Below are 17,197 nucleotides of genomic sequence, written 5' to 3' on the forward strand. Positions count from 1 at the left end.
TCCCTCATTCCCGCTCCTGACATCCACGGCTCCTGACACTTGCATCGCCTCCTCGACTATGAAATCAGAGTACTTCTTTCTTACATTTACATTTATTCATTTAGCAGACGCTTTTGTCCAAAGCGACGTACATCTCAGCAAAAATAAAATTTGTGCATTACATTAAGAGAAAGAGACATAGCTGCAGACATGTGATCCTTAAGTAAACCTAGTTTGTTACCTTCCGCTTGATGCACCGATGTTCATTGCTCGAGTAGGTACATAAAGCGCAGGATAAATGAATCCTGATTAAAAAAAATTTTGGTACGAGTTTTTTTTTTTTCTTTTTTAATAATAATAATAAGATACACCATACATGAGCTGGAGAGATCTTGGGTGAAGTGAGTTCAGAAAAGGTGAGTTTTCAGACCCTTCTTGAATGTAGACAGAGTTTCAGCAGTCCTGAGTGAGAGGGGAAAGTCATTCAACCACAACGAAGCCAGAAACGAGAACCTCCGTGCTTTTCCCTATGTGTGCGGGACCACCAAGCGAGCAGAAGTAGATGAGCAAAGGGGTCTGGCTGCGGTGTAGCGGTTGATCAAGTCCTGTAAATAGCTGGGAGCAGTTCTATTGATGCATTTGTAGACAATAACCAGGGTGTTGAATTTGATTCGCGCAGCTATAGGAAGCCCTTACTTCAGGATCCGACTTAAAGACAGACTTAGGTGTGGAACTCGTTCGCAACCTGGGGGCTGCCTGTAGTCCAAATTGGGGCCCTGATTAGGCCCCAGTCCAGTTGACTAGAGGGGCCTCCATCTCCTCAGTCCTCATCCTCCTTGACCTGTCTGCAGAATGCGACACTGTCAGTCACCAGATTCTACTCTCCTCTCTAGTCAGCTTGGGATCAAAGGAACAGCACTAAGATGGTTTGAGTCCTACCAATCTGACAGATCCTGTCAAGTGGTCTGGCGGGACTCCTGTTCTAATCCTCTGTCTCTCTCAACTGGTGTCCTGTAGGGCTCGACACTGGGTCCTCTGCTCTTCTCAATCTACACCTCCTCCCTCGGCCCTGTCATTGCCTCCCATGGATTCAAATACCACTGCTACGCTGATGAAACCCAGCTCTTCTATTCCTTTCCACCTGTAGCATCAGACATTTCCACACGCATTGCTGCCTGCCTACCTGTTGGACATCTCTGCATGGATGTCTGATCACCACCTACAACTCAACCTCTCCAAAACAGAGATCCTACACCTCCCCGCTGGCCTGTCTTCCTGTCATGATCTCTCAATCAAACTGGACAACTCACTCATTTTGCCTACCTCCTCGGCTAATAGTCTGGGAGTGACGATTGACTCGAGTCTATCTTTCTCTCATCACATCGAAGCCACAACCTGGACCTGCAGATACATCCTGCATAACGTCCGCAGGATCCGTCCTTCCCTCATAACTGACTCTGCCCAACTACTTGTCCAGGCCATGGTGACATCCTGCCTGGATACTGCAACTCTCTCCTGTGTGGCCTTCTGGCTACTGCCATCAAACCTCTACAGCTGATAGAGAATGCTGTTGCCCAAGTTGTGTTTGACTTGCTGAAGCGTTCCCATGTATCTTTTCTACTCGTTTATCTGCACTGGCTTCCCATAGCTGCCCGGATCAAATTTAAGACCCTGTTATGGCCTACACATGCATCAGTAGAATTGCTCCCAACTATCTACAAGACTTCATCATTCTCTACACCCCAACCAGACTGCTACGCTCTTCCACATCTGCACACTTGGTGGTCCCACGCATGAAAGGTAAAGCGCGGAGGTTCTCGGTTCTGGCTCCGTTGCGGTGGAACGACCTCCCCCTCTCACTCGGAACTGCTGAATCTCAGTCCACATTTAAACAGGTTCTTGAAACTCGCCTCTTCCAGACTCACTTCACCCATGATCTCTTAAGTTCATGTAAGGTATAAGTGTTCATGATCATGCTTGAATCAGTCCTTTACAGAGCCACTCCTGCAATGTAATGTAAATGTTTATATGTATCTCAAAAAAAAAAACTACTAGGAAGGTGATTAGGAATCGGCAAAATTCTGCTAAAGTTTTATGCAGCTACTTGTGTGATGAACGTTGGTCACGTCTGCAGCTATGTCTCTGTCTCATAATGTAATGCGCAAATTGTAAACTAACAAAAAAGGGCTAATGGAGGTTGAAGATGACCGCATGATGGCTCTGGTCTAGCGTCTCTCGGCTTTCAGGAGGGATGTGAAATCCGTATTCAGTCTTTGTGAAAACAAAGCAATAATCTGAAGTAAATTGAAGTCTGGGTATTAAATGCAAAACATTCACAGCCTCAGGTTCTAAGCCGAATTCTAGTATTCCACCAATAAGAAGAACTTAACCGTAGTATCAGACTCATAATGTTTTCAGTTGTTCTTCACGCTTCTGTTCATTTCGGAGAGCGTTTAAAAAAAAAAAAAAAAATCAGATTTTTTTTCGGCAATCCACTAACGGTAGTTGCGTTATCAGTGCTGTGTGGTTAAAGCAAGAGTGTAACACTGACCTGGTGGAGACACATGTGCTTTTTCCCTGTATTTCTCTTGCTGTGCAGAATGTTTTTGATGAGATTGGGCAGTGTTAATCTTGGCTTCTAGCCCTCAAAAGTTTTATAGGTGAAGACCCTTTTCTTGCCTTTGTTATTGGTGTGAGAGCGTTGCATTAGTGAAACAAAGGCATTGCCTTTTTACAAACCAGTAAACATCTCCCGTTGACGATCACAGGGGCCCAATTTAACTCTTGAGAAATGTTTGTGAGTAAGCCTGATATATTGAAATTAACAATGGGAAGACTTTCTCTCTAATCAGCTTTGGGCAATTTTACTGCTGCTTAGTTTTGGGGTATTAGGTCACAGACAATAAAACTCGAATGAGTTTTATAGTCTCTGAAGAAACTTTAAAGAGAAAAAAAACGAAAGTTTATGTATTTTTTGGAGAAGCAGCGTTTTTTTTAATTTGAGGGACTGTAGGATTTTGCAAGATTTCTTTTTATAGTCTTGCTTGAAAAGAATCACTTATTTTTTTTTAATGATGCTGTAACTGTGGTTATGTGTAAGTGGGAGGAATGAGCTGATGGGCACATGGGGCTGAGAGGCTTAGGGGCTCACTAATGTGGCACAGGGACCAAATAGTTGGCCCTGAGTGGAGGCACAGCCCCCCTCACTGTGAGATGTAGGTTTTCACACTGCTCCCATGGCCGTGGAAGCTCTTGGCTTTGAGTAAGCGTCACACTTGCATTCTCCGTATTCCCACTCTCTCCAGAGAGGGGCTCGTTCTGTGCGATGGGTCAGGTTCTGGTCTATGGGGGACACCCCTGGCCCATGTGGAGAACCGCTCAAGGAGGTTGAGTGAAAATGGGATGGTGAACAAAGGGTTAAGCACACAACGTTGCCCTCTATTTTTGCAGTCATATGTGAGTGACAGTGTCTCAGACATTTTGGCCCTCATCTCATGCTCTCTGTTTTTCCAGTCCAGCCCTTCCTTATGTATGGAACTGTCAGGGAATTCCTGGAATGTCTGGCTTTTTCCCTTTTTAAAATGTTTTAATTTCCACAAAAGAAGAGAAAAGGGGCTTTTAATAAATTTGTGTGTGTGTGTATATATATATATATATATATATATATATATATATATATATATATATGTCTATATATATAAATTCCTTGTGTATTTCAGACTGCAAAAACTATGTTCTTTTGTATGGAGATGCTACATTTCATATTCATTGTAAAAGCAGTACGGTTGCATGGTTTATTCTTTTTCTTTTTCTTTTTTTTTTTCTCCCCCACCTTTTAGCTTGTTTTAAACCCCACTGGCATCTTTTCTCATATTCTTCGTCTTTCTTTCGCACAGTTCATTTGAGGAAATACCCACAGCCGTTGCCGAGCAGTGTCCCAGGAAAAAGGAAATCAGTTTCCTTATGTGCCTGTTCTGTAGTCTCGGTAGCAATCACTGCTTTAGCATGAGCCTTTGTTGGATGAAAATCAAGGTGTTTTCTTCTCTCTTGTGCCGAAGGAGCTTCAGTCTGACTTGAGGAGTCTCGTCTCTCTCACTTTGCGTGTGTGTGTGTGTGTGTGTGTGTTTCAGTTGGCTTTAAAATATGTGTGAACATACCTTCTGTTCACTGGTATCTTGGCCCCATTGCCAGTGTTACAGCTTCCTTCTCAAGTCCCCCACAAGCCCCCCAAAATCTCTAATGAGACATTCGGAGAAGCGCCTAGCAAATGACCCCCCCCCCCCCCCCCCCATCAGTCTTTAATGTATGATTTCCTGAGTCCCCACATCAGGCTGGCCATTCTGGTGCCAGACATGCTGAAGCGGTTAAGAGCGCTGCCTCCGGGGGGAGGAAGCGGCAGGGGTGAGGCACGTTAGCTTTTCAAAAGCTCAGGCCGACCTCTTTGAAGCTTTGCTGCCAGGAGGAGCCAGGTATGCTGGCTCAGCGGTTCAAGAAACCCCCACCCCCCACTCGAACCCGTGGTCCCTACTCTCCATTTCAAATCGTCAAGGGCAATATGAGGAGTCTGTAGACATACATGTGTAAAGTTTACCCTGTATCCTGTTTATTCTCCCCATCACCCATATCCACTTCCACGGCCCACGTGGAGACTGACAAGCCCAAGATGTTCGAACCTTTTGACAGCGGTGTCATTGTTACCTCTACCTGAACTGCCTGTGTTGAAATGGCTGCAGATTCCCCCCCCCCCCCCCCTTAATTTCTTTTGTTAATGAAATTTGAAACCTCATACAGGAACATGACACTGATCTTAGCCGGAGGATTCGGAGGAAAGGTGGAAGACTCGCAGTTGTCTCTCTCCCGCCTTGAATTAGCCAACCATCTCTCAGCATTTGTATTCCACATGGAAACACAAGTATCGCAAGCCTTTTTTTTTTTTTTTTACTTCGGTAACTTTGCCCTATTCCTGGGTTTGCTTTTGGGTATTTTTTCCTCCTTGGCTTAGGTATGGGTAGAGTTTCCCGTAAGCGCTTGGTTTCTGCTCGAGATTTGTAATAATGTAAGTGGTTTTGAATTATTGTAATGGAAAGTTATAATTGTCGGATTCCTAGGCTTGGGATACATAATGGTAGGTGTAATTCTATCTCTGGTAGTAGAAGAAGTTCTGATCAGATTTTTCCCCTCCCGGGACACCTGAATGCAGTACCCCCCTTTTTCTCTCTCAGTATCGAACTACCAGATTGCCCCTGACCCCGGCGCTCTTTCACACAGATACATGCACACATGCTCATTTTTAGCCCCAGCTCCACCTGAATTTGGACCAGTGCTGGCAAGGCCTGAGTTCCAATTCCAGTAAATCTTCGGGATCAGATTTTGGAATAAAGGGATTGGTTTGGGAAATGGATTCGGAACTTGGAAATTAATCTCTGTGCTTAGTTTTGGCTTTGGAGTAGAATGACGGTCATTTCTGTTGAAACGCACACTCCCATGGAGGACACCAATTAGCCAATAACAGGATGCTGCACTCCGGTGTCCCCGTCCTTGAGCTGTGCTCTCCCTGCCCGTACGTCAGGTTGAGAGATGAGCGCAGAAACGAAAACGACGTGAAGTGCACCATTTCTCACTTTATTACATTTTGGAATTACACATTTGTATTTACTGCAGTGGAGTACTGTCTTGGTTTCTGTCTGCCGTCTTCATTTCGTATTATTTTAATGGATATTAAACAGCAGGTTGGTTCAGATTTGCAGTTATCGTATTTGAAATGTCCTGAAATTGTTGCCGCTTTCTTTTTCAGACTCGATCGTTCCTATACGGCTTTCTTCCTTGCTCCTTTTTGGCTGCGAGCTGTTACTGAATTGGCAGATAAGTTACCGAGCTCATAAAAGGCTTCAGGAAGGCGGAGAGCATCGATTTACGGAGCCAGCAAAGCCATCAGAAACCTTAAGAAAAAAAAACATAAAAAGACAGGGCGGAGGAATGTGCGGCGAAGAAATTTTTCCTGTTTGATGTTCTCCTTTTAATAAAAAGCGTTTTTTATTCACCTTAGTTGATTCCAGATGTGGCGCAACGCAACCCGGCATTCCCTAAGGTGCGACGGGGAGAAATTCCACTCTCAGATAATGGAGCTGCCTTAATGAGTGGACAAAGACGCTGGCCAGGCCGAGTCGCACTTAACCCCTTCCTCCCGGGGCCCCCGCGCCTCGACAGCCCATACTTATGAGGCGGCGGCCGGAGTTCTGTCACAGACCCAGAAGAGATCCCTCTGGCATTCGGTGCTTCAGCAATACACTGTGCGTTGCATAACCGCCACGGATGTGCCGCTCCAAGCTGACGCCGGAGGGGGGGGCCAACAGGCACTGGGGGGGGCCAGCAGGCACTGGGAAGGGCCTTGGTACCTAGGGTGCTCCGCGTTGGCCTGGCGCGGTGCCTCCGCACTCGGCAGGCTGCGGAATGCCAGCGCTGATGTCAGGGCCATGCGGCCCCATTCCCACGTTTTGCTCGGAGTTAGATTAATGTCCACCAAGTATGTGTGCGTGGGCTAGCACGGTACTGTTATTTTTAGCCTATATCAGCATATTCTGTTAATTACCACAGGGGCTGCACTGCTGCCCGATAACTGTTCTGCACAGAAAGTTGCAAGACCCTCATGCCTCCCTCACCCACGCTAGTGATGGGAAATTGAGCGGTGGCTGAATCACGCTTTTTAGTTCTTTCTGACTCGTGTTATTTATTGCGCTGAAACTGTGGCCAAGAACTGGGTCCCCCCCTTGGGGGCGGTGCAGGTAGTTTGCGCTTTACCTTTCTCCCGCGGTGCTCCGTTGACTGAGGTGAAGCAGGAGGAAGGTGGGAAGTGCACCTTTTACAGTTCATTACCTGGATTTATTTGCGAAGGGAGTCCGAAAGAGCCTCTGCGGGATCTGTTGTTTTTAAGCAATTGCATGAATTCCTTGAGCGTTATCTGTCGAAGTTCACGGGCAGGTCTGTGTGTCATTGGCAAGGAACGGAAAAGCGGGAACGGGTGGGCCAGACCATTCGGTTGTGCTCCGTACGCACGAAATGGGAAACCCGTGAGCGCACGCAGCCTTCGCGCGCACAAGGACAGGATCCCCAGGGCCTTTTGCCGGTTCTCCGAACGGCGCGCGCTGCTCCCATAAACTCTGTGAACTGCCCTCGTCTTTCCCTGCAACATTCGTTGTGTGTAAAGATTGATTGATTCCTAAATTTAGACCTTATCTCAGACGTTTTTTTCCTCGAAACAGTTTAGCACGTTTTTATATTTCAATTCTGATAATATTTTCTTAAGCTCGGTCTGCATGCGAATATTGTCCCATAGGGGAGGAATTCGAAGCATTGTTTTATCGGAGCCTGTTGCACCAGTTCTTCAGGTCTGTCTTTTTCTGATAACGGCAATTTATCAGCTTCCTGCGCTCTGATTGCTTTTTAAACAAGACATTAATTCTTGGCAGACGAGCCTTTCTGCTTATTCGCAATCTCTCGGTGTAGCTTGTGCTCTGGCCAGCCCTGGCAGTACAGACCTTCTGCTACAGACTGACCAAAAAAAGACTAAAACGCTGCTATAAGTTTGCTTCTCGCAAGAGATGATCCGCTTACAAATGCACTGAGTTGTTTGAAAGTTTTCCTTTCCAGGTCGTGAATCTGTGAGACAGATGGAACGCGATGCCTTCAGGGGGGCTCTGGGAGTCAGAAGGTTATGCTTTCGGCGCGGCTCGCGTTTGTCACGGGACCGCCTTTGCAGGGGTGCCAGCACGAGCTTGCTTTGACAGCCGGGTTCCACAGGTGGAGCGGCCGAGGTTCTCCGTCCGGCTCGGCCCCTCACCCGTGTCGTGGTTTTACAACCTGACGCAAGGAGGGTAATGGGGCGGTAAATTAAATAATCCCGTATTTCACTTTGTATTACATGCTTTCGCAGTCGAGGCTGAATAATGACTTTCGAGTCACAGTTCCTTCTCTGCTAGACTGTGTCATCAAAAGTGTCAGAGTAGCAGAAGAGGTCTGTTGATTAACCTTCATCTTTATAGCGTGAAATTACAGATATGGACACTACCTGTCTCTGTATTGAACAAAATACGGTTTCCACCCTACAGCCAAGAAGTCCAAAAGCTGGAATGCACACTTGTGCTCTACTACTTTTGACTGGGCACTTAACCCTGAATTGATACAGTAAGAATGTTATTTTGTATGGATGGTTAAGTCATTGTTAGTACCGTGTAGCTGTCTCTTTCCTGGAGTCCTGTAGCCTGTTGTTTCCCGTTCATCTGGCTAAGGTCAATCCCTAAGTTTCCCAGAGATCCTCAACTGAAGAAGGGTCTCCTATTGCGTTGTGCAGCAAAACTGCTCTGGATGCCTAAGGCCTCTTCAGGCAATCGGTGAAGCTTTACGTCAAAAGGAGTGGAACAGGTTTGCTGCGTAACAGAAAAATAAACCACTTTTAAATGTACAAAATACAAGGCAATGAAAGGGTCTTCAGCCCAACACCTTGAGGACCTGCTCGTTCTTCCACCTCCCGTTGCTTGGTGGTCCTGCGCACAAAGGCTCCAAATTTGAAAGCCGAAAGGGTCTCTGTCTTAGCACCAGTGCGTTGGAATGAGCTCCCTCCATTCCTCAGAACTGATGAATTGCTCTCAACATTCAAGAACGGTCTCAACACATCTCTTTCAGACCCACTTCTCTTTGGATCTCCTCACAGCTCAGTGATTTGCATCATAGGAGCTGTCACAATCACCATTGCATTTCTTTTCAATTCGACACACAGCTACAAGTATGATATGCTGCCAAAAATGGTGGTAATGGGCAAACTGACTGACCTTTGAGAATCACTGTCGCCAGCGACTCTTCCTAGCATCCACATCCACTACCGTTCATCCAGAGCCAAGTTTTTCTAATGAATTTTGTTTTTTTATCTTTGCATTCCATTGTTTTTTTCCTTTGGCTGATTAAATATGTAGGCATGATCATATACTGTATACAGTCATTGGACGTAATTGGTCAATGACGGCACGCATTAATAACCGCACCATTTTTGGACCTTGTTCGCTAATGTTCACTTCACTAGCCTTTGCCATCACTGATACCCATTAACACTCACGTCTAAGAAGGAACCTGCGCAACTGATATTCATTAACCATTTGCCAAATAAAGACCTACTCTGCAATGTTCTTTACTGTATCTTTGATTGGGGAAAATATTAAATATTCATGTAGTTTCTGTTCTGAGGGTTTTTTTTTGTAAAAGTGTTGTGTATATTTTGCATCATTTGACATTATAGACAAATTTAAGGCATTGCACATTATTTTAAAATATTTTAAGGCTTTTTGTATTCATTTTGCAACTGTGTTAAGTATTTCAACAGCTGTGTATTGTCATTTCCCAGATGTTTAGCTAAAATGGTACTAGTCATAGGACCTCATGGGATGTGGCCTGTCCAACAATTGCATGGTTAGCGGTCAAATGCAGTTAGCAGTAGTGATCTGGTCCCTGTCACTGACATTCAGTGGACATTGGCTGTTTTATCATAATCATACCAGTGTCACTGAAGATTTAGATTTGTAGCTCTTCATAAGAGCCCTTCCAAACACAAGGGTGTGAAATGTGCTTCTGCGTGTTTTATTGAGGGCTCCCTTCCACAGAGGGTATCGTAGCTTTTGAATACTTACTTTGAAGTTTCCCATCTGCTTCTTAATATTTGTTTGTAAATAAAGCAAGCTGTGTTTTCCGGGCCGAAGAGCGGTTGTTGCATCGCAGCTGTTTTTGTAGAGGGTGTGCTCACTGCTTTCATCACTGCAGGGTTCGGCCCGAGGACGACAGCCTTAGGGATGGGGAGACCCGCGCCTCTTATGGTCAGATCATGGGTCCAGCTCCTCCACAGCACCACCAGTTCGCATCAGGCAGCTACCAGCTGCAGTTTGCCATCCAGCAGCTACAGCAGCAGAAGGCACAGTCTCGGCAGCTGCTGGACCAGAGCCGAGCCCGGCACCAGGTGAGCTAGCCCCGCGGCTCTCTGCGTGTGAGACAACATAATGGACCAGACGCTGCACCAGTTTTGAGCAATGGCTTGTGACACTTTGTTCCAAACACCTAAGAATATGAGAATGAACCACAAACTGTACATAATTCCGAACAATAAGTTATCGTGGCTAAATAAATAAGCAAGCAAATAAAGGTTGAACTTGAACGTGACATTTAAGAATATGGGTAGATAAAACATTTCCCACTTTGATTTTTTGATATGCTTGGAATTTTTCCTGTATATTATTCAGAAGTTCTTTTCAAAAAGTGTAAGGCAAAGCTGACAGATTCAGATAAGTGCTTGGAACCATTTACATTATGTTGCCCACACAAACTCTTATCCAAAAAGCCAACATAATAAATATCTCATATTATAATAAATATCTCATTTCTATCTAATAGAAATCTCATGTCCGAAAGACAGTACAGACGGTCCCCGACATATGATTGGTTTACATTCCGATAAACCCATTGTTAGTCGAAAATACCGTAAGTCGGAAAATGCATTTAATACACCTAACCTATCAAACATCATAGCATACGTGCGATGGCCATTACAAGCTGGCTGCCTTCATGCTGGGCAATTGTGTGTGTTGAGTTTCTCCGCAAGAGTAAGTGACCATATGGCATTGCTGCCGCTGCCCAGCTGTCCAGCATTACAAGTGTGTGCCTGGTTAAAAAAAAAAAAAAAAAAAGAATCAAAATTTGATTTATGGTTTCTATTGAATGCATATTGCTATCAAGCCATCGTAAAATCGAAAAATTGTAAGTCGGACCATGGTAACTCGGGGACTGTCTGTATATGAAAAGTTTGTCCTGTACAGTTGGTCCTCTACTTGTGAGCTTAACTGATACTGAGAGTTTGTTCATAACTTGAAGAGTTCGTAAGTCAAATGTGACATGCGGTAGGCCAGGGTTTTGTCATCCATGTAATGTGTATCCAGTAAAAATGGCAATGTTGGACTAAGTAGCTGTACTTCCAGAATCGCGTATCTGTGTCTCTGTTGATGAAAAGCACTTCTGTGATGCGTGGCACTTCGGAGAGCTGCTAATTGAATAACACACACTGTCTGAGACCGCTTGTCCCAAGCGGGGTCACAGCGAACCGGAGCCTAACCCAGCAACACAGGGCGCAAGGCTGGAGGGGGAGGGGACACATCCAGGATGGGACACCAGTCCATCACAAGGCACCCCAAGCAGGACTCGAACCCCAGACCCACCGGGGAGCAGGACCCGGTCCAGCCCACTGCGCCACCGCGCCCCCCAAATGAGTAAATGTTATGTAAATTTCAGCAGCTCAGAGATCTCTGTGGGGAGGGAGACAACAATGATGTTTTTCGAATGGGAGCAGAGCAGCGCAGTGGACTGCCACTCTCCGTTCCAAAGCGAGTGGGGAGACGGCCACTCCTTCTGATGAGCCAGGATGCCTCGTGCATGCATCTATGCATTCTGAGTCTCCTGGCAGGAGTATTTTCAGTCAGAAAGCCCAATAAGTGTTGGTGCTCACCACCACTCACCAATACCCAATGCAAGCGTAATAATCAGAAATTTAAAAAACATTGTCTTGAAGCACGGACAACTGCTCATCACCTTGGAATTGGAGGTGTTGCATGATAGATGATGTCGGCACATCAGGTGGAGCTTTGGCAGACAATGTGAGTTGGTTATGCCAGCTGTGTATGAAAAAATAACTACTAAATATCTCTTGAAAGTTTGTATAGGCAGAAAGTTGGTTACTCGAAAGTTCGTAAGTCGATGACCAACGGTATTTAAAAATATAGCTAGCTATTGTAATTTTAAATAACTCGGTGTGCCTCTTGTAGTCTAATGACCAGGTTATTCAAGAAACCAGTGGATATTCTCAGGTTTGAAACAAAAGAGCCATTAACTTTTTTTTTTTTTTTTTTTTTTGTTCCCCATCAGTCTCGTTTTTATCGTACTGCACTTGGTTTGGTGTTTTTTCCCTCTCTTTCCTTCTTTGGACTTGTCTGTTCGAAATGAGCTGGCCTAATATTGTAGGAAGTTTTTTTTTTTTTTCTTTTTTTTGTAAAGAAGAAGAAGAACGTTTTTGGGAGGAAATTCTCCACAACATTCATCAAATGGAGAACACTTCAGTGTTTTCCATTTCTTAGTCTCTGCTTTACCTGTTTGTAGTTCAAAGCATTAATAACTGGCAGTAATTGTGTTGATGCTTCCTCTTCATCAGCCAATGCAATTCATGCAAATACTGATAATAAATATTAAAACTCCATTTTGGAAGAACATTTTGTCTCTTGTCAGCTTAATGTTATGTTCCGAACTTTTTTTTTTTTGGGCCTATTTGCACAATTTCATTTTAAGAAGTGGTTAGAAAACGTGTACGTGTTTGTCACCTCACCAGAGACAAACTTTTAGAAATATTTCTGAGTATTATAGTCACTTGATAACAGCTAGACTTTCAGAAAAACATTAAAGATAAACACGTTTTCTAACCACTTCTTAAAATGAAATTGTGCAAATAGGCCCAAAAAAAAAACGTTGGGAACATAACATTAAGCTGACGTGACTAGTAAAAGATAATGTTCTGAAAGTGTAGGTATGAAGTATCAGGTCCTCCTTCCTGTTCTTTATTTTTGTCGCACAAGATGTTATGTCATGGATGCTTGAGAATCTGAAGTTTTTCTGGGTGAAATGCGTGTAGAGTCTTACTCTAAAGGAGGGAACTGACGGTATGGAGGCTGGAACCTTCACCTTGCATTCGAAGGGCCTGGACTTGTGCAGTACCCTTGGGCAAGCTCTTTAGTCCGAGTCGCTCCATCAAAAATGGCCCTGCTCTATAAACGGGTAAAGAAAAGTTGTCGTCGGTAAATGTAAAGGCTAATTAGAGCATGGTAACAGTCAGCATTTGGCACATGACTTAAACGTGAAAATTCCTTGGAATTTAGTGATTTATTAATTCATTTAACTGATGCTTTTTTTACAAAGCGACTTGCAACGATAACCTAGAAATGGTAGAGAGAGAAGATTGTTGTTCGTAGCTCGGCTTGATGATTCAGATGTTCGCCAAGCTTGGCATTCAGACTGCAAACGTTTCATCACCCGTCCAGGTGACATCATCAGTGCTTAATGCATGTAGTGGTGGTTTGAATGTCAGCCTTTATATTGGTTCTGGAAGCCGAAAACTTCCTTGACTTCGATTTGGTTGGCTGATTGAGATGACCTTGGGCATGGATCCCATTCTGTTTTCTGGTTGGCAGGTCACTGCAGCTGTAACTGGTTCTAAGCTTGATTTAACCTAATTAACCTTATTGATTAACCTGATGAAACCCTACCGGTTTAGTTTTTGGTTCACGTTGGGTGGCCCTTGTGTCGTATGGACTCGTAGATGGAGTCCAGATCAACATGGTTATTTATTGACCTTGTTGAAGAGTACCAGGCCTCGAGGAACTCTCTCGATTGCTTTGTATTCGCTTGAGACAGGGTTTCCGGGTTGTCCAGGTTAAAAGTACGTCCATCCTGGTGCACAGAGATCATGGACGATGGGTCGTGTCGTCTTGTGGCCAGTTTGTGTCCACGAAGTCGTGTTGATAATTTCCTTCCTTTCTGGCCGACGTAGTGTTTGTCGCAGTTGATTTTGTGTATGACTTTTGTTCTTTCTTCTGTCTTGAAATGGTTTTTTGCAGAGTGGCTGTTGGCTTATGGGCTGTTGTGAAGCCATGTGATTGGAGGAACCTGACTGTTATTTCTGATGTGTTCGTAATGTACGGTAGAGTGATTCTTCGGTTTGGTTGCTCGTTGGCACTCGTTTGCCCGTTTTTGTGGATCAGGCAGCGTCTGAGGATGACGCTGCATGCAATGATAACCTGCTTACAATAGTTTATGCATTTATACAGCTGGGTGTTTTTTTTTAATCTGTATCAAATCAGTGTAAGTACATTGTTTGTTTAAGGGTTACAACAGCAGGAGGTGGGATTCAAACCTGGGTCCTTTGAGTACAAGGTGACAGGTCTAACCACTACGTCACCTGCTGCTCTGGCTTTTTTTTTTTTTTTTTTTTTTTTTTTTAAAAAAAAAAAAAAAAAAAAAAAAATTGTATTGATGAGTAACTTTGAACTGTGCCGGTGGCTTTGGAGAAGTGTGTGGGCTAGTAAGCGAAAAAAGAGGTGCGGAGGGTGGAGCTGAGGGACGATACTCCCTTTCATCGAGCTCAGGTGTACACTTTCCAGACTCTGCCACTTCACTTGTGTTTGTGTGTCAGAACCATTTTAGTAGCGCTCTTTCATTTTCTTTCATTAGGGTTCGGAGAAATGCGAGGAGCTGTAAATTCTCCATCTCTGCGACGTTTCAGCTCTTATTCCAGTAACGAATAGATGTAAACACTTAGGACTCGCGAGTGCTATCGAGTTATACGACAGGAAAACTTGATTCTGCTGTGGAGAAAAAGGAAGCCCCCTCCACTCTGTCTGTTCAGTATCAAGTTTTTTTTTTTTTCCTTTTTTCTTTTTTTTTTTTTTTTTTAAAAAAAAATGCAATATTTTCCAAATCCTTGTTAAAAGCTCACCCAGTGCTGTGCGCTTTTGAGAAAGTCTTCTGTTCGCATTAGGAAAAGTATTTTGGGAATTTGTGCTCGAACCACCAGCGGAATGAAGGCCAGCAGGAGCCCTTTCACGGGGAGCTCATTCCTTCAGCGTGGCCATAATTTTTCACAACTAGAAGCCTCTTTTTTTTCCCCACCTTCATTCCCCTCCGCACTTCTGTTTTGTTTTCTTTTGAAGTCGGCAGAGCGATCTAACTGGAAATGATGTGCTGGGGGTCTGCAGCCAGCCGGGGCCCGCTAGAGCAGCCCTTGGAAAACAGCCTGCGTTCGTCACTTCAACCATATGGCTCACGCAGAGGCGTGTGTTTCAGGAAGCTCTTCTTTCACTCATATTTGCAGGCTTCTGTATTTGCCAGCTTGTTGTAGCTTGAACACCTATATTAATTTTTTTTTTTTTTTTTTTTTTTCCCCCCCCTTCTCTCCTCTCTCCCCTTTCATGGATAGTGGAGCACTGTCCACCCCCTTGGGAAGGACAGCTGGCTGCTGGGCAACTTTGTGACTTTTTACCTTTTTGCTGTCCCAAGGTATCGAACCCACATCCTCTCACACCACCCCGGTACTGTGAGACAGCAACGCTACTCACTGTGCCACCGTGTCACCCCACATGGTTAGAGCTGCGTGGGTTGTCTCAGGTTACTCTGGTTTTCTCCCACAGTCCAAAGACATGCTGTTGAGGTTCATCCATTGTGTGTGTATGACGGAGAGTGTGTTCCACTGATGTATGGATGAGTTTGCACACAATCCACTAATTTGCTGAAGTTGATAAATAAAACATCTTAATTCATCGTGCATTTCAACATTTTTTTTTAGATACGTGAAAAACGGCGGCACAGCTAGTAGCTCTGCTGTCTCACAGCACCTGGGTGGTGTGAGAGGACGTGGGTTCGATCCCTGCTCAGTCTTTGTGGAGTTCGCACGTTCTCCCTGTGTCTATGTGGTCTTCCTCCAGGTGCTCTGGTTTCCTCCCACACTCCAAAGGCATGCTGCTCAGCTACACTACATAGAGTTCACTGGAAGTCGCTTAGACAAAAAAGCATCTGCTAAGTGAATGTAATATATTGACCAATTAATTTTCATTTGGCATTGGACCTCTTCAAAAAAAGGGTACAGTAGCTTTCAGGGATATTGTATAGTGCATGCTGCCGGGTGACTCTCTGGCCTTTCTTACAAATTTCTTCAGTCTGCCTCCAGTCAAAAAATGCTCCCTGCACTGCTGTGACTCATGATAATTTATCCATATCATGTTAACTGGATCTCTTTTAAACCGCCATCTCTCTTGCCGTTATGAGGTGTTTTTAGATGATTATTAGATCTTTGTCTCTGGACTTTGGCAACCGTGAGCAAATGTTGGCCTCAGCGGGGTCCGTTAAAAGACCCATTTCCATTTTGATTGGCTCCTTCAGGGCAGATGGTGATCAAGGGGACAACAGTACTGTGGCCCCTGAAAGGGGCTGTCGCTGAGCTTTGGGTTTCTGCTCTGTGTGGATGGTACTGGATCATTATAGATATGAGTTAACCGGCGGGGTGTGTGTGTGTGTGTGTGTGTGTGTGTGTGTGTGTGTGTGGGGGAGAGGGCCTGCTGCCCGCGCTCACCCCAGTCCTCCATGTTTCAGTTACTGAGCGCAGACTGTGCGGCTCCTCTGCGTGCCTGGCCCAGCGCCACCTGGCAGCCAAAGAAAGGTGCCCCCCTGGTCCATGCCGACTATCACCCCACTCACAGACCCTCCGACGTGGAAACTCAGCTTTTCATTTATCAACACATAAATTGTTTTAAAATATTCCCTGTCACGCTGTCGGCCCTTTGAAACACACTCTTTGGAAGCAGGGAAACGATTAGGCTCTCACACTGATATATAAAGTGGAGCAGAATGGAACGTTGCACACAGGCACTGTGAAGAATGTGAGTGAAATGTTCCCGATACGATTATTTTATATACGGTAGCTACGTCGTCGGGAGCAGTATGCTCCTGGTAGGGTCTCCCATGGCGACCAGGTCTGGAGTGAAGACCCAGACTAACACGATCCAAAAAATCCCCTATGGCGACCGTAAAAAAGTCAACGTTTACCCTGCCCGGAACAGGGTCACCGGGACCTAGCCCTGGAACCAGGCCTGGGGGTAGTGTTCCTAGGCAAATGGGTGGTGGCGGGGCAGCGTAATGCGGAAAGGCAACGTGGGGAGGCCATGTGGGCCCACCACCCGCAATGTCCAGCGTGGGGGTCGGGTGCGATGCCTTTCAGGCGGCAGGAGGGGGCAGGGTAGTGCATGGGGGCAGAAACTGGCTCAAGCTAGAGCAAGTCGCAAGGGACAGGGACATCTGGGCTTTTCTGCCCTCCCCGGTGCCATCGCGACCGTAGAAGGACTAAGCGGACTAGCAAATGGGTGGATGAACGGATAGCTTTTAAATATTACAGCAGGAAGAAAACAATGTTTACCGTGTTGAGTTACAGAGACCCGTCAAAACCATCTTGAGAGACTTTACTGAATATAGCAGTGCTATGCAACATATGTCTTTTGCTGATAATACGTATATTTTTACATATTTTACCCACTTCTACCAGTAAGGTATTTTGCAGACGCAGTTTTCCGGCAGTATGTCGGTGTTGGTATTTAATGTC

The 17,197-nt window shown here is 45.1% G+C and overlaps 1 protein-coding gene across 2 annotated transcripts in view; it reads left to right on the forward strand.

Moving 5' to 3' along the window:
* Positions 1–17,197, forward strand: part of ttll5 (tubulin tyrosine ligase-like family, member 5) — an 83,721-nt gene that overhangs the window by 51,546 nt on the left and 14,978 nt on the right. For both annotated transcript variants that reach the window (XM_029258312.1, XM_029258313.1), the window contains one exon: positions 9,784–9,976. In XM_029258312.1, the coding sequence (XP_029114145.1) occupies positions 9,784–9,976 (193 nt within the window). The remainder of the gene's footprint in view (positions 1–9,783; positions 9,977–17,197) is intronic.

The sequence above is a fragment of the Scleropages formosus genome, chromosome 15 (assembly GCF_900964775.1).
Source record: "Scleropages formosus chromosome 15, fSclFor1.1, whole genome shotgun sequence".
In the NCBI taxonomy this organism is placed as follows: Eukaryota; Metazoa; Chordata; class Actinopteri; order Osteoglossiformes; family Osteoglossidae; genus Scleropages; species Scleropages formosus.